The following is a 24,214-nucleotide window of genomic DNA, read 5'->3' as shown; positions in this document are numbered from 1 at the left end:
TAAATCAGACTCTCATTCACGAATTTTGTGTACAGATAATTACGTAAGGATAGCAGAGTTTCACAGCTACAAACGGACGAGGGAATCTTGTTCCAAATTTAACTGCTCTATAAGCGAAAGATCTTTGACCCATAGCCGTTCTAAATGACGGCGTATATAAATTACCATGGCTGGTTTTCCGTGTATTTAAAGATGCATGTCTGTGAGAGAGCGGAATAAATTACATAAATAGGAAAATGCGAGATTGTGTAGAGCTTGAAATGTCATTAGAGCATTACAATAAGTAATCTGGAGATTTGTCTGGGAAGTACTACCCCAGAAAATGCAACAGTAATCAACTAAAGAATGAAATAACGCATTGTAAACCAAGAGTAGCGCATTTCTCTGAGTGAAAGGGCGCAGTTTTCGCAAGATTCCAATTCTCATAGACAAACTCTTATGTAACCAATTAATGTGGTCGTCCCAACTTACAAGTAAGATGTTGTCAATTTGTTTTGATTTCTATACGCCAACAGACTTGGGCCTGGTCTATTCAGAAATGTAACGCGTTGCAAGAATAATACATTGGTTTGCTTTGAAGCATTGGCATTAGACGAACTAGACATATTGTTTAAATCGAGGTGTTGCCAACACTGTTAGGTGCAATTAACGGCTAAGCGGTAACATGAGTCGATCGTAAAAAAAATCAACTCTGCAAAAGTTGAAACATTGTCTAGCAGACGATCAGTCTAAGCAACACCACCACATATGTCCAGGCACTGCCCAAGTCTTATCACTTGCTTTAAGGTGTAGTGGTTTTGACTACATCTGACCTACTGCAAGACAATGTTTCAATTTTTACAGAGTTGATTTCTCTGTGGTCGACTGGAATTACTGCGCAGCTGATAATTACACCTGGCAGTGCTGGCAACATCTCAATTTACACAATATGTCTACTTCCCGTAATGCCAATGCTTCAAAACAAACCACTGTAAAACCTGCTTGATTTTCGAAAAGTCTTTTGTAAACTGTATGACTATACCTTTCTAAGAAGAACTTTGCTCACCTTAAGAGTACTAGTCCTTCTCAATCGAAATTATCTGCCTACTTTATGACACTTGTAGCAATATAAATGCATCTCATCTCAAAGGATAATATTGAATAATAGCTGTCTTTGCACAAACCATACAAATGTGTACACTTAACCACAGCGCACCCCGACTATTGATATTCACACTATCTTAAAATGACTACATATTAATTGAAACGTGTATCAATGACAAAGCAGTAGTGCGCATGGTTTATGTGATAAACCAGCACATGACCATATTATCTATTGAAGAATGTTCCAGGATCACAAATGTCACTGACACAGTTTTATTTTGGTAGAGTTAGTGCGTAGGAATATGCTTAGCGGTTAAGGCTCGAGTAAAGGAAGTTCCAGGATCGTGTAAAGATATTTGCGAGAGCACACAGGCCTAGATAACGCTAACTCCTAACATGCACCTTAACCCTAACTCTTACCCCTAATACCTATCAGAACCCTAACATTACCTCCTAACACCTATCTTAACCCTACCCATAACCCCTAACACCTATCTTAACCCTACCCATAACCCCTAACACCTATCTTAACCCTACCCATAACCATAACACGTATAGGAACCATATAACCCTAACCCCTAACGCCCTATCTTAACCCCACCCCAACCCCTAACACCTATCTTAACCCATAACCCTAACCCCTAACACCTGTCTTAACCCCTAACCCTAACCCCTAACACCTATCTTAACCCATAATCCCTAACCCCTAACACCTATCTTAACCCTTACCCTAACCCGTAACACCTATACCCTACCCATAACCCTAACACCTATCGGAACCATATAACCCTAACCCTAACACCGATCTTAACCCTAACCCTAACCCCTAACACCTATCTTAACCCCTACCCTAACCCCTAACACCTATCTTAACCCATAATCCTAACCCCTAACACCTATCTTAACCCCTTACCCTAACTCCTAACACCTATCTTAACCCTACCCATAACCCCTAACACCTATTTTAACCCCTAACCCTAACCCCTAATACCTATCTTAACCCTAACACTAACACGTAACACCTATGATCTTAACTTTACCCCTAACTCCTTGGCCTAACTCAAATCAAGAATGTATATCAGAGTTCTCTATGATCTTTGGACATTCTTCCGTTGACAAAAGTCTTGTGCTGATAAACCACGCCGATCCCGATCGGGGAAATCTGCTGACTGGCCTTTTTGCATATGGTCATTGGAAGGTAACGAGCATCGTTTGTAAGTCAACGACCTGCTGTACGTGTGTCAGATCTTTCGGATAAAAACTTGTCGTCGCTTACATGTGATGTGATGTAGAGGGCCAGTGAAGTTAACTAGTAATTATACAATTGCCGATTTATCTCTGATGCAGGTGGTCAGAAGCTGTTACAATCATTCTCATACTGGCGTACATTTTACTGTTGTTCTTTGCTGACCTGAAATTCATGAAAGGATGGAAGTCGCTGTTCCCCAAAGGGTATGTAGTGCAATATCATACCAACGAATAGATCGCCATTTTCCTTCAACATTTCACGACTAGCCCCACCAACAGCCCCGCCAATCCTGGTAAGTAAGTAACCTCTCGATGAGATTCGAACTCTCAAATCAAAACAGTCACGATATATTTAAATCATTATGCTACGTCCCTTAGATTTATCGCCGCCTGAAATTGGCTGTGTCTATGGTCGCAATTATTGGAATGGTTGTTATTCCTTCCTTCCTAATCCAGGAAGTTTATAATTATTAATCGCTGCAGCGTCGTACTTATGAATGCTGTAGCTGGAGGTGATACCACTGATGTTAAAGTCGCGAAAAGATGTTCATTAGCTTCAACTTTTTGATGATTGTCTCTCTACTTTTGGTTGTCAATGTCAATCACAGCTTTTGTTCTGACACCCCTTGCCACCACGAATAATGTTGAGATACGCGGTGTATGGCTTGGTAACTCACATGTGTAGACCGCTTTGTGAATTCTTATTCGGACTATAATTCAAATGTAAACAATAACGATGCAGTTTACGCATACAGACGCTTTGCTGACAATCAAAAAAGTTCGTTTTTCATCATGTTTATGGGATTGCAACTATTAAGAACTTACAGGTGACACACAAAATAAAAATAGCAAAAAAGTCATCAAACATTACAGCCCTTTGTCGGTAACCTTTATTTATAATCCAATATACGTTGTAATTTGGAAACATATTGAATACGAAAACATGTCCACTAAGCCATTTTCATTGCAGAAAGTATGATTCAGGCAGATATTGAACACTCGGTATCTGGTATTGCTAATCAAATGCTTTGCTTTGTCTCACAGATACACTAGTAATACTTGCATAACAAGTGGACTAGCCATTCTGTTTTTCATCATTCCTCTAGAGAGGCCAAACTGTCGTACTCCAAGTAAGTCAAGCGAAAAGCTAATAAGGTAGTATGCGCCTCGAAAGTGAAAGACTTATACTTTTGCTCAAACTTTTCTGAACGAACCTTTCAACCATTTTCTTATCTAAGCAACAATTAAAATCGGGGGATCACCGTGCAAAGTTTGGATCTAGCGAAACAAATAACCCGATATTTGGCGATATTTGTAATTCAAAATGGCCGCCATTCATGTGTTAACTCTATGGGGAAAAATTAAATTTTGGATTTTCAAAAACTAAGATGGTGAAAGTTTTTCTTCCTCCGAGAGCTTGAAAATGAGCCTCGAAAAGTGGTAGATAAGAAAGGAAAATGTAGAAATCAGAGACTCGACTATCTGTTCCCGAGGCGTGTTCGTAACCTGCTATTGAACCATTTTCCATGGGATTGTGAGAGTTTCTGGTAGTGCGATCTAAAGCAATTTTACCTCCGTACTGCTAACTCTATCTTTCCGATATCAAGAGCAAACATAGCGAGATTGGGGAAAATGTTTAAGATGGTGTATTCATACACGTTCATGCTCATCCCTTTTCCTATCTCTGAAGCACATGTCAGAGGAACCAAATCTTGTGCAAATATTCCGAAAAAGCTGGTTCTCTTGACCGACTGAATGTATCAATGTATGGAGGCAGAGCACCAGTTCTTTCTCAAAGGACACAAAGAATCGAAAACCTGTTTTGAGATTTATTTTCGCAGGTCTTGCGAAAATGTGAACTTTGAAGGGACATTGAAAGTAACGACTGACTCAAATGAATCAGTATTGAAAAAGCTGTATGTGAACCAAAGGTCACGATGCGTCACTTGTGGGAAGAATATTAAGGTATGAATTGGAAAGAGCCCTTTGCTAATGTCACGATCAAACGGTCCAAACCTAGAAAGAGTATACTGACGTTCACTATCACCTTTTTGCTGCTAGGTGACACAGGAAAACTAAAAACTGTGCTGGAGTGGGATTATGTGTCCAGGAAACTTCCGTGGGGACTCCTTTTGATTACAGGAGGATACTTCGCACTGGCAGAGGCTATCCAGGTAAGCAATACTTGCCTTCTTTCCATTACATTTAAGGTAGTATGCGCCTTGAAAGTGAAAGACTTAAACTTTTGCTCAAACTTTCCTCAACCAATATTTCAAACAATCCCTTAAATTTTGTTACAAGAGAATAAAATTACCGAAGATTTACCTATATTTTAAATTCAAAATGGCCGTCATCCATATGTGAACTCTATGAAGAAAAATAAAATTTTCGAGTTTCGAAAAACTAAGACGGTGAAAAGTATTCTTACACCAAGAGCTTTAAAATGAACCCCCACAAGTGGTAGATCAGAAAAGAATTGTAAAAGTTTGAGAGTCCGGATATCTGTCACCGAGGCGCGTCCTACCTTAAGAATCATTAAAATCGATTGTGCTGCGTAGATGAAGTCATAAGAACAAAACGTAACACACCTTTACTTTATCGGCCGTCCGTGACAGTAAGAGTAGCCCCAACGGTACCGGTACGTGCGGTTTTCTACCCAAGAGATGACAACACACAAAACAAAGACAATTCAGTAAACACTTTAAAAACAGCATCAAATCCCCCTTGCTCAAAACACCCTTAATCTATACTTACTACCACACTATCAGAAACACTGGGATCGGATTGGAAAAAGGACATGTCAGTAAGAGGGGCACTGATAACGATGTCTTCATTTCCTTTTCCAAAAGGATTCTGGTATTTCTGGTTCCATCGAGGAGTATTTCCGCTATTACTTCGCTGATCAAGAGAGCTGGGTTATTGTGTTAGCCTTGACTGTGGTATTGGCTGCTATGACAGAGCTCATTGGGAATATACCTGTGTGGATGGTGACGTTTCCAATACTTGCATCACTGGTAAGATGTAATATAGTAAGAAATTAATTTTCAAAATAACTTGAGAATGCATGACTTTTATCGAGCTCTCGCTTTAGCTTCCCGTCCACGCAAACTCACACACATACATACATACATACATACATACATACATACATACATACATACATACATACATACATACATACATACATACATGCATGCATGCATGCATGCATGCATGCATGCATGCATGCATGCATGCATGCATACATACATACATACATACATACATACATACATACATACATACATACATACATACATACATACATACATACATACATACATACACACACACACACACACACATACATACATACATACATACATACATACATACATAAGCTTAAATACATACAAGGATCTCCCTCTGTACACAGAAAATCCTGCTATGATATAATTTTCCAATCAAGAGTCTCATTCGGGGCTTTACTATTGATTACTCAGTCAGCCAATGAAAAATCAGGGTTAGGGCCTGTTTAGGTATAATACTGTCGGGCATTATTACAGTTGTTTCTATGTCATATTCGACACTATCTCAATGAAATTGTGTCTGAATCATTGAAGCAATATACCATAAATTTATTGACTGCACTCAATATGTACTTAGGCCAGAGGAAAGAAAAACCTTGGTACTATTCCTGGGATTTTTTGCAAAGCAACAGAGGCGGCGAGCGAATGCTTTCATTTTTCTTTTAAGAAATAGCTAAGTCTCCCACGAGTTACATTGTTACTGGTGACTTTGAATCTAGGTTTTACAAACTGTTCATAATGATAGGGATATTGCATATATAGGCAGCGTTGACAGAGCAAAGTCAGAGCATCTACGCATGCTCCCGGAAGGAAATAAAAAACCCTACAAATATGGAAAACAAAAAGTCTTAACAGTTGCAACAACGCAAATTTATATTTGTCACAGTAGGCTAAAGTAGAAGCGGCGATTTTGGGGAAAAACTTAATTATTCTTCCTAGCCTTGGTTAGCATCTCTTCACACAGTGTTACTTGTAAATTATGTTCTGCAATCCCTTCCTTCTCCTAGCCGAATGCAGGAATGTTTGCATGCACAAAATACATTCACATTTAAGCGTCAATATCTGCAAACTATTGGTTTACACTTTTTAATGCCTTTATCTTTTGCAGGCACGCGCCACATCAACGAATCCTTTGTTTTACGTCATACCGAGTGTCTTTGCTGTCAATCTTACTTTCATGCTACCGATCTCAGGAGTGCCGTTCATGTTGGTCTACACAGCTGGCGTTAAACTTGGTGACATAGTAGGTTACAAACTACACTTCAAGCAGTGATGGCATTCTAAATAGACCTTTTCCCGGTTATCCCACAATGCATTGCTGTGGCTGTGTCAAACACCGTTTACACATTCAAATCAACAAAAGCATGCTGATTTTGTATTGTACAATGGGTTGTTTTAAAAAAATGACACGAATGCCAAAAAATGCCTCGTGCATTTTGTATCCATCGACGACGAAAATATAAGTCAGGGTGTAACCTGCCGTAAAGTTCTATAAATAACATACACTGCGTATACCCTACAGCTCAAAAGTGCTATAAGTAACGTACGCTTTGTATACCCTAGCTCGCACTGCATCATGGAACCGGTAAAAGAACTATAAGACTTCAACCACTTCACAATTCTTATCGACATTTAGTGATTAACTACTCTCTTTGGAAAACAACCACAAACGATTCTGATTGACAATTTATAGCTAATGATAATTGAGGACCGTTCTTAAAGTGAAAGATAATGCAAAGGATTATTTGGTGTTGTTAAACAAATTTTGGGCCAATTGTTGTTAACCTATTGTTTGTCAATATGGCATTTAATGGTTGAAATAGTGATGCATCTTTGTTATACTAATTCACCTGTAACGGCGCTGTGTTACATGTTCCACATATATATGTTTTTATAACCACAATCTTTAGCTTACGCCACATTCTTCTCTTGAGTAGGCTTAATTGTGAAACCATGATGTACAGAGCTCTCAGTTCAAAGTCGGCGTAAAACCTGTCAATATGTCACGTGATCATGAAATTTCTGAACTGTTGTTATTTAATACATTTACAATTACGTAATTACTTACTCTTAATCACTTTTTTTCTTTCGACAGGTCAAGACTGGATGGGTAATGAACATCATATGCTTGTTTTTACTAAATCTATTCGTCAACACCTTCGGGTACATTATTTTCGATTTCGGCACAGTACCTTCCTGGGCCCTGCCTGACAATAGCACCGCGTCAATTCCATGATGACCCGTACTATGATACTAACTACACAACCGCCGTTCGGCAAAAATGCGACGACGTCTTTCAAACGAAAACGGTTAATCGTCAGTACCCATTCAGATGTTGAGCATACGGACGAGTATACATTCTGATTCCCTAGAGGTCTGCCTAGAACGCTGTCGTAGCTTGACAGCCGACATTAACTAGACTCACTCGACTCGGGAACACATTTCTGAAACTCTGCCAAATATTACTAACATTTCATTTCTTTGTTATCGCAAATTTTTTGTCGGCAGTGAGTAGCCAAAGATGGCATGAGAAAATTTACAGTAATTTCCTGACTTGCTCGACTTGCTTTTTGAGATGTATAATATGGAATTAAAAACAATCCTCTATCTTTTGCTGCTCATATTGCTCTATGAGAATGTCACCTTCAAAGAAGTAAGAATGCCATTCAGGTTGAGGTTTTTGTGTTTATCTTCTGCTTACTAAAATTCTGCCTTTAATTACATTCAAAGATATATGAGGACACAGTGACCTTACAAAAATGATATTGTAATTAACATTAAAGACAGGCTGTAGATTTACTCTATTTTGGCAGATTTTGTGGAGAAAGAAAGTAACTAGCATTATTACATGCCTCATGTATCGAACGTCACGTGCTTCACATAATTAAACGGTAAATTGTTGATGACGTTGCGAGCCGCATAGTCATCAATTGACTTAAAGTGAACCGAAACTATTTTCAACTTGCCAACTTCGGGATTTAACAAAGATCAAATTGAACGTTTTGTATAGGAAATACAGTTTTTACCAAATTATGAATGAACAATTTGACAAACCGCAAATATAACAGCGATTTAAATATATCAATGCGCCGGTCGATGATGGAAACTTTTCTACTTTTGGACAGATTTTCTCCTTACATGGAAATAAAGCATATGTTTGTCACTTTTATGTAAACCCAAAAATTTGGGGTGAAACTCTGTAAGAGACATGTAATAAAAACATTATTGATCAAACAAGGGACTATGTATCCTCGAGGCAGGAGACCATCTTTCCTCCTTACGCCGGACAAATTGTCATCTACCCTCGGGCACATGGTTCCATGTTTGGGTTATGATATATAAAACATTTATCTGCAACATAGCACAGGTAAACCATGTTTTTGAACACTTAGTTTTCAAATTTTAAATGGTTTCTCTTATCATATCTTTCATGAGATTTTCACCTTCAACACATCACGACGTCGTGCACAGGATTTTCACGCATTTCTACCATGCAAGTCAATTTCTTTGGCTGACTCTACGACCAGTGCTATGATGCTGATGTCATCGCCAAAATGACCAATCAGAAGCCTTTAATTTTATTTGATGGGTTCAAGCACTACGGTCATTTAATCTATGAAATATCTTTCTAAGTTTTCTTAAGCGTCTGTTTGAAATTCGAATTTATATATCAAAAGCCATAGAATGAATTTTCAACTTTTGGTCATCCGAGAATAAACTTGAAAAATTGTACTTATCCTACGCTAACGTTAAGAGCCCAGAGAACATCAGTTTAACATCTACGACGCTACTTTTTTGGATATTAGATTAATGACATAATTAAGTAGCCATCCCCCACCATAGCTGGGTACATGGGAAATTTGGAAAATTTGCAAATTTAATATAATGCCACAATTTAACATTTCTGGTATTGAACAATGTAATGTTGAATCATGATTATACATATATATATATATATATATATATATATATATATATATATATATATATATATATATATATATATATATATATATATATATATATATATATATATATATATGCATGAAACTTAAGTAACATATACCACTAGTATTACTTTGTATTTGAAGTAATTTGTGTTGTTATTTATAACGCTCTCCTTTTCGCATCGAGCACTGTCATTTCCAACGAACACTTTCGTATATATTATATATATATATATATATATATATATATATATATATATATATATATATATATATATATATATATATATATATATATATATATATATATATATAACGAAATACTGCCTTTTTTGTACTTTTCCGTGGGGGTGTTAAATACTATGTACGGTTTTGAGTGAACGATATGAATTGATTACAAAGAGTGACTTGGCGATCGTGCTGATGCAGAAGTAATAAACAACATTATCTTAGCTACATAACATCTTGGTTGTCTATGTCTGGTTTCTACAACAGTATCCTTCTAGGTGATCCGCACAAACTCAGTTAATGTTTGGTGTTTCGCTTACACTGATGCACGTATGTTTGTCGCTGCTGTTTCCCCGCTGTATCGCCCTCTACTTGTTGCCTGGACATGGGACCACTACATGGAGCGAACGACTTGTGTCTAAATCTAGAGAATCCCTGCCTGCAGAGGGGGGTATTGCTATTATATCAGTGTTTGTTTTTCTGGTGTTTAAAATGTGTCTTTCAAGTTCTCAGCGATTTAAGCACCCAAAAATCAGGAAGTATAGTTGAAAGTAGAATCAAATTTGAGTGACTGTAGTGAAATTGAAATGCGAAAAGATATAAGTGGCACTCGTATACTTGAAGTGGCGCAGACGATAAAAAGTGACGACGATATAGCGACTGTGTCGCGCACGCTTAATGTTCAGATAAGGCAAATGTTTACACTGCTCCTCCCACAGTCTTGTATTTAATCGTTTTCCTGCTGTCCGAAAGCTCTATGGCTCGGCATCAACCATCTATCCTAGTTGAGAGACCCGTTAAATACTAGTAGCACTTGTGTACAACCATTTTATCAGAGCCGGCACAAGCTCTCATCGGATCAGAACGACATTGACATACTTGTCACATTGATATATATTAGTGTGTAATAAACCGACCTCAAAATGCCCTGAGTTTTCAAATTTTCTTTGAATAAGACCCAGAAAAGACTGAAAAAGCGTATAACACTGTCCATAAGTGTCGAAAGTGGCATGTAAATTCAAACGTGTTAGCATCATTTTAGGTTTCCTGCCATTTTCAAAAACTAATGTGACAGAGATAAAAAAAGATTACAACAACAAAATGTTGGCCATCATGTGTTGTGCATTCAAGTAAATGCCATCAGTTTTGTTTCTTTTATGATCATAATCATTATGTGTATGTGCAGGAAATACTACATTTTTTGTACTTTTCCGTGGGGGTGTCATTTTATGAGCGCGGCACTCGTTTAGTATTTAACCTGTTAAAACATGTAGGCATGGTCCAAATCAGCGAGCAGTGATACTTCTATACATTTCTCTCAGTAAGCACATTTGCACAAACCAACTTTGGTTTGAAAAAAGAATCATGAAAATGAAGCTTAGAATTCGCAGCTATTGGGGCTGTAATCAAAAACTTTGTTTCCCTTATTCAAAATAAACCTACACGGAAAATCATGTACCAGCAACCATGCACGCTCTGCAATTACATCATATTTTGATGGCAAAATTTCAGCAATCTGACCAGTCAAGACGTGAGCATAACAGCGCTACATTCACAATATAGCAGAGTTGGAACTCGCGCGAGCTTCCTATCAGGGAAAAATAGCCTTTGGAACGTTCCAAGCCATAATTTCAATATGCTGTTATATTATAACAGCGATAAGCCTCGTCGACATTGGGAATACCACTCGGTTTGACCACTTGACAATGGAAATACCATAGGTTAACTGTGAGTTACGCAGGATATTAACAGACACCTAAACACTGAGTACGTATACCGTATTTTTGTACCGTATGAAATAGACACATACCAAATTGGCACGGCATTCTCAAAAGTGTCATCTGGCTATTAAAGCAGTGAACTTCAAGATACTTTATTTTACTGAAACTGGTTATTTTGAAAAGTGGTCAATTATGAATAACAAACGTCGACATGTAAATTCAGTAGCTCGCATGATCACTCCAAGAGTTGTATTGATTTGTGATTGGGTGAATTCTTTTATTTCTGATCCACGTCTGTTGTTTAATTGAAACCATGGCTATCAAGTATCGTTTAAAATCCCACATCACGCTTCGAACACACCATCCCAAGGCAGACAGACATCGCAGCGACCGAGACTTACATCAATACGCAACTTTAGGCACCGGAGAAGAAGCAGAATTATAAACAGAATTAATAAACAAGAAAGTGTCTTGGGCGGGGTGCACCTGTAAGCTTGTATTCGATGGAATGAAGTAAATTGCAACAGACTTTACATGTCCTTGTGAGCCTCTTCTAAAGCAAACATCCCGAAAAGACTACTCATTTCAAGTTGAAGGAAGCTAAATCTCAAAAGGAAATAAAAAAAACATTGCCTGACGGAGATAATTCAATAGAGGAAGCACTAAAATTAAGGAAGAGATATTAAACCATGAGCGGACGATTTTACTTCGGAGTTTGAATTCAATCAAAATGTCAGAGAAAGTTTAATTTTTATTTTCGACATTATGACGCGTTGACTCACTTACTGTGATAAGATTTCACGGTGTCATGATCATGCGTTACGTCAGTGTGACAGTAGTGTCTGTGAAAGTGAAACTGAAGTGCATTCATTCATTCATTATTATAGAGAAAAGTCTTTATAATTCTGCTTTCAACGTGTCTGCACAGTTTGTGATAGCGCCCTCCTGCAGGTCTGTGATCACCACGTCAGTACAGTATAACATCAGCATGAACAAGTTCGCGGTACACGGTACATTCCTATCAGAGTGCCGCTAGCTATTATGACCAATGTCAAGAAATTCATTCCTACAAATAACTCATAAAAGGGGAATAGTTTTGGTCTGTCTTCTTTCAATATGGTTTCTGTCTTGTAGCACTATCCGACCCCTTGTTGCCAGGTGTTGCAGAGCGACCTCGATCTCTACCAAAGGTTAAAGCAAACCAATGTTGACTCTGTATCGGATTGGTGTGTCCGGTGACCCACCACTCTTACTGAATTCGTGTGGGCACTTGTATTAGGGGTTGGTTCAGATTGTCGCAGAAGCTCCAAATAGCGAAATCGTTCAAGTCGGTGGGATGAGTAGTTTTTTTCAAGAAGAACAACACCGTCGCTATCGTTTTTGTTTTATTAAACCCAGAAACTGCACACCGGATCACATGCACTACAGTTGTTTATGAGATATTCATCTGTAAGCGGTTACTCACCTGAGTTAACTTACAATGCTACATAGGACTGTAACTATATACTCTGTCAGTTGGGTAGATTCTATGACGTTAGCTTGCGACTACACAAGGCTTTAGAGCGTTCAGGACACGCAACCATACTGCAAAAGTGAAGTGTTATCGGAGCGCTAACGCTTCTTTCATCGACAACTAACACTTCTTTCATCGACATGTGAGTTGAACTACTGTTTCGGAGCGACATAAATATGCTCTGACCTTACCTCATTGTCCTTCGGAGGCATTCCTGTTTGTTGACCCTGCGTGACAATCTGGGGAAACCGAGTCACTAATAAATACCTTTCAGGAGTTGCGGTCTTTGTTCAACAACAGTAAAAAAACACACAACATTCAAAAGAAAGAAAGATGATCGCATACGCTGAACTAAATTCGTCAAACTTTACTGACTCATTTTAAAAATGTCTGTTTCTTTCGCAGAAAAGCTTGCGAATGTCACTTCACAATTAATGTGATAGTGTTTCATAGGTAGTCATGCACAAGTCACCTGAAACATTGTGACGTAAAGCACACTGTGAAAAAAAACCCCAGCGAAATTGGCTAGTGTGCAGCTGAGTGCCACACATGATTGCTTTCAATGCATATATTTGCATAGTCACCCACAATCCCCTATTGGTACTGGGCAGTTTCCTCTCGAATGCGACACAAACTTCTCGGTTCACAATAAGTTTGTCAGTGTTCATACAAGTGTCCGCCACATACTAAGAAGGCAGTCGGCGTACGTAGCGTTACAAAGGAAGTGAAAATGGTGCAAAACCGTACTTGTCGACTGTTGCTCGTCAACAGGGATTTACTCATAACACTCCTGACACCACTGCTACTGTCACCGATTCCTATCGTGTACAAGACCGCTGTAAGTATATTCTGGCAATTCTATTATCCAACTCCTTACGTGTTTACGTCAGAGACCCTGTGTAAGGGAGCTTTATTTATCATGAGGAGCGATGGACCAAGGGAATACATACATACGTACGTACGTAAATAGATACATAGATACATACATAGATACATAGATACATACATCGATAGATAGATAGATAGATAGATATATAGATAGATAGATAGATAGATAGATTGATTGATAGATAGATAGATACATATATACATACATAGATACATACAAACATACATACATACATACATACATACATACATACATACATACATACATACATACATACATACATACATACAGATACATAGATACATACATACATACATACATACATACATACATACATACATACATACATACATACACCACACACACACACACACACATACATACATACATACATACATACATACATACATACATACATACATACATACATACATACATACATACATACATACATACATACATACATACATACATACATACATACATGTGATATATGTGCATTCAAACACACCACAAGTTTGAGGTAATAAAGGTTACATACATACGTACGTACATGCGTACACACATGTATGAAGTTGGCCGTTATGCATGAATAATTTGCAATATAAATGTACTGGACTGGAGCGGGATAAGTGAAAGTGCATATGTGTGCGAGACGTTTTTGTCAAAGTTAATAATGTCAATTTTCAACCATGTAAAACTAGCGAAACTAGCGCATTTATGACAACTGATATGATAATAGTATTTCACCAAAAGATGTCATCTGGGTTGGATACATGGGCGTCTATGGGGCACAAGTTAAACTATCTGTATCTGTGTATTTATATAGGCTTGATTTTTACATGAATGTATTTGATTAGGCTAGGGTTGTTAGAAATAAATATATGTTCTACAAATATGACATTGAAATTTAACCCAAAAATGCCAGGTCACTGTGCGTAGGCGTCTATTGAGAAAAATTATAATTTTTGTTCCCCAAATGTAATCTAGTTTTAGCTGTTCACTTATTTATGCTATGTTATTGACATAAATGTACTTGACTGGATCATCGAGGGTAGAAGTGCATATATAAAAGTTATAATATTAGAATTTCAATAAAAATTTCAGTCTGCTATACGTGGGAGTGCGAAGGGCATATATACACACATATTTTAACAGAAGGCATGTGTTCGATATGGGTTAATCATTACGAGTATTATCTTTTCGGTGACAGTAAGAATTAATGTGTCGTACGTGCAAATAATAAGGCCACAAACAAACGGGTATGATCATATGGCAAAGATGGAATCTTCTGGCAAGGTCATACACGAATCTCAAGCATTGAAATTTGGAATGGGGGAAGGTAATATTTCATAATTTTGAAAAGGGGTAGGGTCGCATTTTAGATTGGGTATTTATGAGAGAAACTCAAATTTTAATTGATGGAACTCGCCTGATTTCCTCTGGCCCACCCCTTGTAATAAATGAAAACTAGTTGTTGTATCACGCAGTCACTCATGACAGTCACTTGAAAGCCATACACCATATTTTTATTTTCTCATGCATTTCAATATGTAGAGTCCAAACATAGTTTTATGACTTGCTGAAAATCAGGTATTTTATCTGTAGCGACAACGTTTAGTACTTTAACGCCATTACAGCGGCCTGGCCATATTACAAAATCATCAAACAGAAGAGCAATATCGATTAAAACTATCTGGCCTAAGCCGTGGTTTAGCAATGTAGTAAACAAGTTTGTGCTGATCTTACTCACAGTATTCAATGAAAAACAGAGCACTTAGCTGTAAGCCTGTAAGTTAGTTTTCCCACACTCATGAAAGGAAATGGTCTCACAGTGTCTCTAGGCTATAGACAATAGACAAACTCCGTAGTCTAAGAAATTTTAAATCGGTACCGACCATTGTCGGTAACTGAGAGCCTCTGCATTAGTAACATTAGTTCTTCGGGAACCCGATTTGATCTCTACAAATTGACAAAACGTAATCGTACGTGACATTTCATGACATATATTGTGCTATTGTGTACACTGAAGTAAGACATAGACCCTTTCTCGAGGGTCTATAAGACAAACTTCCGTCATTTTGAATCAAATGACATTTACGATAGGACATTCATTCGTTGGGGGTCAAGGCCTTATCGAGAGAAAGAAAGAGCAACCTGCCTTTGTCAGACTTCGTTGCCCGTTTTTAAATGTGATTGGTTCGGGTCACTTGTTCGCCACGGCTTCCAAAGGGTAAAACTGTCTGACAGGTCTACCGTGCCTTCAACGCAACTAGCTGTTTAAATTTTTGGTTAAGTTTCATGACCGTTCCCCGCAAATGCGGTAATGTCTATGGCTGGGTTCAAGGTCCTTACACGTGGTTGAAAATCTTGAACTAATTGCTATCGAATCGGACTGAAATTGATTTTATAACTTGATCTGAAAAAAGTTAGCCTGGGACGTGTTGAACAGGTTGAACCTATCGGACTACACAAGCTGTTGTCTTGATAATAGAGTGCTATATGTAAATGAAACAAGGATTTGTTTACTAGAAGAACAAAGAACAGAGTGTGTTCTTCCTCAGTTTCAAAATGTCCCTCACACTGACGGAGAGACCCAAGAGTGAGAAGCAAAATGGAACAAAGCATGAGTTAAACATGACAACTTTTGATAACATTTGATGATTTGATGAGAAGAGAGGCTGATGCACATAGACAAACACACAGACAGAAATCAGTACAAATTCTGCAAACATCAATACTTATAGTATCCTTACCCCTACGGTATACTTCAAAAGTTGGGTAAGATTGAAAAATTATGAAAACGCATATAATTCAATGAAAACTCTATGACACTGATATCGAAATTTTTCATATGGTTAATTCTTGGTCTGTTTCTCAATTCTTGAGATACACGCAGAAGACGATATCATTGCATCGAACCTGGCACTGTAAACCTCAGTTTACAGTACAACAAAAGATTACATGTATCGACAATATTTCAGTCAATGGTTGAATTTCATAAAGATTTATAAGCTTTTGCTTGGTTTGCAACGAAACATTTTCCGCTGACCATGGAGGTGAAAGAATTAAAGAGTTGCAAAGTGGAAGAAAACTAAAAATTACCACGCCTTCAATACTAAACTTCTGCACACTGTTATGGGTTCAACCATAGACGGTAGACAGTATGTTTCTCTACTGGCTATGGTTCAACAAGCATAGTATTTGTGGCGTGACACTCAAACCAGCCTACCCTATTAATTAAAGACAACAACAAATAAAAGCACGCCACACTGATCAAACAAGGTCAGAACCATTGTAGATTTTTGCAAATGGTATGTCCGCGTTAGTGTGTTTAGCTTGTAAGGTACTGATAAAGTGCGCAGTCTGCCGCGTGTTAACCGTAGCTTAAATGTAAATTGCCGGATATTAAAACTACATTATATTTGTGGTATGCACACAGGCTTCAAAATGTCTCTACATGTTCCTTGTAATGTTGGTGTATATTCTAACAGAAGCTATACCCCTCGCAATGATCGGTTTGTTACCGGCTGCGACTTTCCCACTCCTAGGTAAGGAATGATAAATTGTTTTTGGTACGTTAGGACTTCTTTCTAGTAGATACCGCGGACCGTGTGCAAACTTACAAGGAAGGCTAGCTGTATGTGTGAATGACCAAAGTTTATATTGACTTTACTCATAGCATGTTACTGTTGGATGTGCAATTTCATATTACTGACAAAACAGCCTTGGCAATTATGACAACAGAAGGCCAAACTCTACGAAATAATCACATTTCGCTCAATCTATTGCATCATTCTCCACAGAAGATTTTCATGCATAGCTTGTATGTCCTTACCTAACGCAGGGCTCATGGATGCAGCCACACTTGGCAAGGCTTACTTCACCGACCAAATCTTGTTCGTCATCGGAGTCTTGACTATTTCGACAGCGGTTGAACGTACAGATCTGCACAAGAGAATTGTTCTGCGTAGCCTGTTGGTATTCGGATCAAGTCCGTATGGGTATGGGATGAGCGCTTTTGTTAAATAACATCTACGATTAAACTAGTATCGTGCCCGATTGGCTAGTATCTGTCTGTCTGTCTCTGTCTGTCTGTCTGTCTTGTCTGTCTGTCTGTCTGTATATATGTATGTATGTATGTATGTATGTATGTATGTATGTATGTATGTATGTATGTATGTATGTATGTATGTATGTATGTATGTATGTATGTATGTATGTATGTATGTATGTATGTATGTATGTATGTATGTATGTATGTATGTATGTATGTATGTATGTATGTATGTAATGTATGTATGCATGTATGTATGTATGTGTGTATGTATGTAAAAATTGAGATGTAAAATCACTGAAATGGGTCATCTTGGCTAAAACATTATCAACTGTCACTTAGAACTTAAAGGCCACCGTACTCAGTGTACGCATACTTTTTTATTTTCATTTCTTTGCAGAATTCTCTTTGGTATCTTTTTAATCAGTGGATTCTTGTCGATGTGGCTACCAAACACAGCGATGGTTAGCATGATGATGCCAATTGGAGTAGCCTTGGGAGAACAGCTAGATCGTCAACTCGGCCGACCGTTCAGGACAAGCAAGTTAACAGGATATACAAATGCACAGTATCAGGGTGAAGGGACTGAGGTAAACGTTATAATATGACTCGAAGATTATGAGAGTCAGAGATAATAAAATAACGGACGGATTCATGGAGGCACCGACGTTTGTTGACCACTTGATCAATAAAAAGACGTCTGAAAACATACATACTGGTACATATGTACACACATATACATATACACAACACTCACGTACTAAGTACGCAGGTAGTACATAATAACGACCTACCCACCTTTCAACCTCTCTATTTACTTACATGTATATATTTCTGACGCACGGTGTGTTTTAAACTTATTGATTAAATGACATATACAAAGTGTTTTTCTGCCCTTATGTAACGCGAATAAGATGTTATTGTACTTTTTTAACACAGGATACAGAGCCTGAGGTGAAGGAACTCGGAGATGTTAAAAAAGACCCAGCCGTCTTCGCTACCGGAAGTTCCGTCAATATTCTAAAGTTAATATTCCCTTTTGAAAGTTTGTTCCCGTATAAAACCGGGTCAGACAGTCAACTCGGCCTAAAGCTAACCCTGCAAAAAGTCAATGCTGCCGAAAACAAACTCGTCCTAAACCTGACCGGGTCTAAAGCAAACCTAATAAGCAAATATCTGCTCGACCCATACTCGTCTACGGAGAGTTTGCTCCTTAAACCCGTGAACAATGATCACAAAGTACGGATTTTCTATCATTAGGATTTAGTTTGAAAATGTTAAAGAATGATATTATATTTGTACATTACTTATCTGGCATTGGAAAATTCAACCCTCTGATCATGGCATTAGTATGAAAATTTGATAACCTACCAAACATACCGATTGCTACAAATTGATAGTCAGCGTTTCCACAATGACGAGCAGTTGCTTACATTTATATTTGTGTTTGTTTGTTTGTTTGTGTGTGTGTGTAAATATAGACCAAAAGTCGCCAATCAGTGAATCTTGAGATGCATATTACCGATATGGTTGGAGGTAAATGTTATAATATGACAGAACCCAACAATATTATAGGGTTATTCACAAAATACGGCCCTGTATGGACGAGGGCTCAGTGAGTGACGTATTGGATGAGCCGTAGGCGAGTCCAATACGTCACTCACTGAGCCCGAGTCCATACAGGGCCGTATTTTGTGTATTATTATACACCTCCCTCCATTAATCGTCCGTATAAACTAATTCTGTGGTAAATTTTGAGGGATGCGGCACGCGCGATATGAGTGGAACGCAAGCGATTGTTGAAATAAAATTGCTACAGGCGCGTCGCGCGTCTCCCGTATTCGGGACTCCGCGTACTATACAAAATACGGAAAGTTATTGGACGGTCAAACTCCCATAGGTTACGGCAGTAGGTGTATAATAATGCATAATAATAATACTGCATGATCCAAAGTAAACTTAAAGGACTACACATAAAAATCATAACACAATCCTGCTGGGGACGTCATTGATGAAGAAAACGATCAGTTACCATTGCAATTCTTTTTGATATTTTCCATCAGAATATAACAAAAAGTATGTATCTTTTCCAACAATTCAAAGCATGTGCATTATATCTTGCTAGTATAAATGACAACTCGATAAAAAACTGACATGAATTGGCATATTGCTTATTCCTAACGACGGATGGCTGAGTTTCCACAAAATCAAACCCACATATATAGACTACCTCTTTGTTTGTCTGAAATAAGCTAACGCAAATATAGCGCTTGTCAACAGTTTTCTATGAATTTAGTTTCGGCTGACAAATTTAATGCGTTTCCTTTCAAAGCTTCCACGTTCTCAGAAGTTTCCTTGCAGCAATATCGTTGCTGTCGAACATCTTCTATGGCTTGGAAGTTTCTTATCGGCGATAACTTCTTGGCTTGTCCGGTGTCGTGTGTGCCAGAGCGGACAATTTCTTGCTGATGTATGGCGAAACAGAAATACAAATGGTGCCGGCAGTGAAAAACGACACGTTATGAAAATGTGCGTTCCGACAGAGTTGATTTTAGGCAGAATGGCTTTTAGCCGAGTTGACTAGACCCCTACAGAATGTACCTACCGTTTGTGAGACTTCTCATTTTGTTGCAATAGTAATAGTTAAGATATGTAGAAATTCGAAAATGCCACGTGTCGATGTCAGATAGGCCGGTTTAGCTATTTGATAATATTCATAATGTACCTCAGAGCGTCGTCAATCTAGCAGATTAAGTTACAATTAGGAGCGAGCAAATAGTATCGGTTGAGCACTATGAGATTGAGAGGTTTCTCAACAGGCAGCGTGACTGATATAAGATAGCTGAGATGGAAACAAGCAGAGGAATTATGAATTGTTATATTGCAACCGGTAGTAAAATTTCTGTCTCATAGATACGAAATAAGTTCTATTCCGAGTTAAAAGTTTGTGATAATTTGACACCATTTTAAAATGTAAACATTTTGTCGAACTCGACCCCCCCCCCTTTTACAGGCAGATTTGTTACTCCAAAATACCAAAATCCGATACCTTGAAGTTCGTGATATGAAATTAAATAACCCATTGACAAACTAAAAACGTTAAACATACCTTACAGGGATTTCGATGCCACAGAAGAAGATAATGACAACGGCACTGATGGAAATGATGTGAATAAGAAATCTGCCTTAACCAGGTGTCTGTTACTGAGCATAGCATATGGTAATACCATCGGAGGTTCAGCGACAATGATAGGAACTATAGTACCTATCATTGCCAATGCGCAGTTAATGAGGTAGGTAGGTCAGTACTATATGTATAAGACATACATATGCGTGTACGTGCACACACATACTTGTAGTAAATGTATGTATGTATGTATGTATGTATGTATGTATGTATGTATGTATGTATGTATGTATGTATGTATGTATGTATGTATGTATGTATGTATGTATGTATGTATGTATGTATGTATGTATGTATGTATGTATGTATGTATGAATGTATGCATGTATGTATGTATGTATGTATGTATGTATGTATGCATGCATGCATGCATGCATGCATGCATGCATGCATGTATGTATGTATGTATGTATGTATGTATGTATGTATGTATGTATGTATGTATGTATGTATGTATGTATGTATGCATGTATGTATGTAGTGAGAGGGGGCAGAAACGACGATCAAAAAAATGGTGACCACGAAGGTGTGCCCGTAAAGTGAAAAAGCAAATTACTCACATGCAACTTGATTAACTGCAGTGAAATACATACTAAACTGAGAACATAGACTGAAAATCTAATCTCAACTATACCAACTACAGTAATAAACTGGATTATATTTGCTTTTCTTTCCCTGTTTAGGATTTACGGCCCAAGCAGTGTAGTAGAATTCGATTTATGGATCCAGTTCGGCTTTCCCCTACAGCTGGCCTCCTTACTGTGCGCCTATGTCTGGATGGCGTTTATCATGAGTCGAAAGATGAAGAAAATGAGGTGAGGCTACGGATAATTACAATTTTAATGCCACTTTAGTTAACTATAAGAATTTATTAAACATATTATATGAAAATGTTATTAATAATAGGCAACAATGTAACAATAATCATAAACTGCCAATGCACTTTGCAAAAGTAAAAATATTGAGCTTGGATTTCTAGCACTTGAAGTTGCATTCTTTACAACGGAGTTGGGTACTCGAACTTTTGTGAAGATGAAAGCGGTTGCGTCATGTCAGAAACAATCACACTGTCAAGTTGATCCTAATACAGTACGTTTTTTTTGCTCTGTATATCCCACAACGCCCCTTTGCTTTTGAAATCAAATTAAATATAAATATATTATATACATATATATAATATAATATATATACATATACATATATACATACATACATACATATATATAATATATATATATATATATATATATATATATATATATATATATATGTATGTATGTATTTATTTATTTATTTATTTATTTGCTTGAGTAAGTACTTTATAGGACTGCGCATTAGGTTGTAACCATCACTGATGAAATAGATTACAGCACAATTGAATAAATTGAAACAAGTTGAACAAATCCTGTGGAAAGATTTATAACAAGGTTAAAACCTTGATTGATACCCGGTAGAATACAGTGACATCCCAGGCAGAAATATACAGAGAGAGAGAGAGAGAGAGAGAGAGAGAGAGAGAGAGAGAGAGAGAGAGAGAGAGAGAGAGAGAGAGAGAGAGAGAGAGAGAGAGAGGAGAGAGAGAGAGAGACAGAGAGAGAGACAGACAGAGAGAGAGAGAGAGAGAGAGAGAGAGAGAGAGAGAGAGAGAGAGAGAGAGAGAGATGAGTCACAATACATGCTATTATAAGCATTGGTTTTCTTCTGCCAGTAAGTCAAAGGAAACTAAGGGCAAAAAGGTTGTTTTTGAGAATGTCCCAGCACAACAAGGTCTGAACTTTGTCCATATATCAACATGAAAATGGTAGAACATGAAGATGGAGCGAAGACGCTTGTTTTTATCATCAGAATCACTATAGTTGCTTGTTTTCATGGGCCATCTCAGGTACTCAGCTCTTCCAGCAGATCCTCGCTCACAGAGCATAGCTGTTGTATTTGTCTGATGCATATGTGCCTTCAATGGCTTGACCAGCGCAAGGCAAAAAGAAGCTGAGCAGTAAAACTACACTGTCTACGCCAACCCAGGGGCCTAAGCTACACCCTGTTAATTTGATAAATTCTCGATTGCATTTGAACCAACAACGTACAACAGCTATTCCCAAAACGAAGATGGCAGTCAAAGACACCGGGCGAAATGCCCATTCTTAATATGACATACTATGCTGCTATGCTCACTCCTGTTATAAGACCAGCAAGTCTGCAGATAAAATTTGAGGATGCTCTGAGGTAATGATAACTGCCATTGAGGACAGGGGAAATGCCCAGGTTGGATGAAAAAGGCCTGAGCCAGTAAACGTCAACTGATCTCAAATTATGATTTTCTTCAGGAAAAGTAGAGGAGATAGCAGTTCCGTTGAAAGTGCTGCTCCCAGAAGAATGAACCCAACAAGTCGACCAACACAAAAGATCATGTAAAAGTTTACATAAGGCGAGAATATGCAAAGTTGGGAGATTTAAAGTAAGTAGATTTGTACTTGGGTGCACATAAAATGTTTATGAAGACATGGATTGGCCACAAGTCCTTTAAGAATTATCTTATTTTGCTTCTGAAAATATCGTTATGTAAACAAAATGGTTTTGCATATCTAAAGAGTTCTAGATCCTTTGTATCAGAATAGCGTGCTTTCATTCGGGAGAAATGTGCAAAGGCAGTCACTCTACCTTTACTTAATTATGCCGTATTTACTTATTTATGAATATGACGATTTATCTCTGATGCAGGTGGTCAGAAGCTGTTACCATCTTTCTCGTACTGTCATACGTTGTACTGTTATTTTTTGGTGACCTGAAATTCATGAAAGGATGGAAGACGCTTTTCCCAAAAGGGTATGTTGTCAATAGTAGAATAACTAGAATAACTGCCACATAGAGCATTTTGCGATTTTCAAGGTCGTCTTATCGATCCTGGAAACAAAATCAGTATGCTTTTGATAGAATCATAGACCCTCGAGAAAAACTCGAGTGTCTATGATAGAATCGCAGTTGCAAAGTAAAACACAAGTCATCGAAATCGCTGGGCTGCATAACTAACTGTTTCATCGTTTGTAAAAGCATGGGAATGTAACCGTTTTAAATGATAATGATAATTATTGTTACTTTTACTGTCTACTTGATTCAAAGAATTGATAAGGCGGGTATCCTAGTACTCTTTGTCCCTACTGCTACTTCTACCACTGCTATTGGCATCGTGAAATGAAGCTAACGTAACGTAACGCATTGCTTTATGATCGCATCTATATCGTCATCTGGAAATGTTTAAATAGCAAGCATTGATGA

At 37.8% G+C, this 24,214-nt stretch overlaps 2 protein-coding genes across 7 annotated transcripts in view; both read left to right on the top strand.

Moving 5' to 3' along the window:
• The window catches only part of LOC139131693 (Na(+)/dicarboxylate cotransporter 3-like), a 30,440-nt gene extending 21,810 nt beyond the window's left edge, over window positions 1-8,630 (top strand). For 5 of the 6 annotated variants that reach the window (XM_070697876.1, XM_070697875.1, XM_070697874.1 and 2 more), the window contains 6 exons: window positions 2,431-2,535; window positions 3,376-3,461; window positions 4,393-4,505; window positions 5,181-5,345; window positions 6,508-6,642; window positions 7,495-7,777. In XM_070697876.1, coding sequence (XP_070553977.1) covers window positions 2,431-2,535; window positions 3,376-3,461; window positions 4,393-4,505; window positions 5,181-5,345; window positions 6,508-6,642; window positions 7,495-7,635 — 745 coding nt within the window. In that variant the 3' untranslated portion in view covers window positions 7,636-7,777. Of the gene's footprint in view, window positions 1-2,430; window positions 2,536-3,375; window positions 3,462-4,392; window positions 4,506-5,180; window positions 5,346-6,507; window positions 6,643-7,494 lie in introns of all 6 variants that reach the window. The other variant, XM_070697873.1, reaches the window with a different exon arrangement.
• Window positions 8,631-13,401: 4,771 nt separating this feature from the next.
• On the top strand, window positions 13,402-23,764 carry LOC139131692 (solute carrier family 13 member 1-like). The gene is made up of 9 exons (XM_070697871.1): window positions 13,402-13,646; window positions 17,140-17,248; window positions 17,545-17,701; window positions 18,155-18,344; window positions 18,694-18,779; window positions 20,871-21,047; window positions 21,625-21,756; window positions 23,266-23,396; window positions 23,660-23,764. Exons 1-8 carry the CDS (start codon window positions 13,539-13,541, stop codon window positions 23,351-23,353), a joined length of 1,047 nt encoding a protein of 348 aa, XP_070553972.1. The 5' UTR covers window positions 13,402-13,538; the 3' UTR covers window positions 23,354-23,396; window positions 23,660-23,764.
• Window positions 23,765-24,214: the final 450 nt, after the last annotated feature.

This window comes from Ptychodera flava, chromosome 4, assembly GCF_041260155.1.
Source record: "Ptychodera flava strain L36383 chromosome 4, AS_Pfla_20210202, whole genome shotgun sequence".
Classification (NCBI taxonomy): domain Eukaryota; kingdom Metazoa; phylum Hemichordata; class Enteropneusta; family Ptychoderidae; genus Ptychodera; species Ptychodera flava.
This window is presented reverse-complemented; position numbering and strand designations above follow the sequence as displayed.

Bases quoted from the DNA above. Each gene is read 5' to 3' on its own strand.
- LOC139131692 (XM_070697871.1), top strand. From the start codon at position 13,539: ATGGTGCAAAACCGTACTTGTCGACTGTTGCTCGTCAACAGGGATTTA. The intron at 17,249-17,544 runs GTAAGGAATGAT...TACCTAACGCAG, and splicing joins TGCGACTTTCCCACTCCTAG to GGCTCATGGATGCAGCCACA. The intron at 21,048-21,624 runs GTAGGTAGGTCA...TTCCCTGTTTAG, and splicing joins GCCAATGCGCAGTTAATGAG to GATTTACGGCCCAAGCAGTG.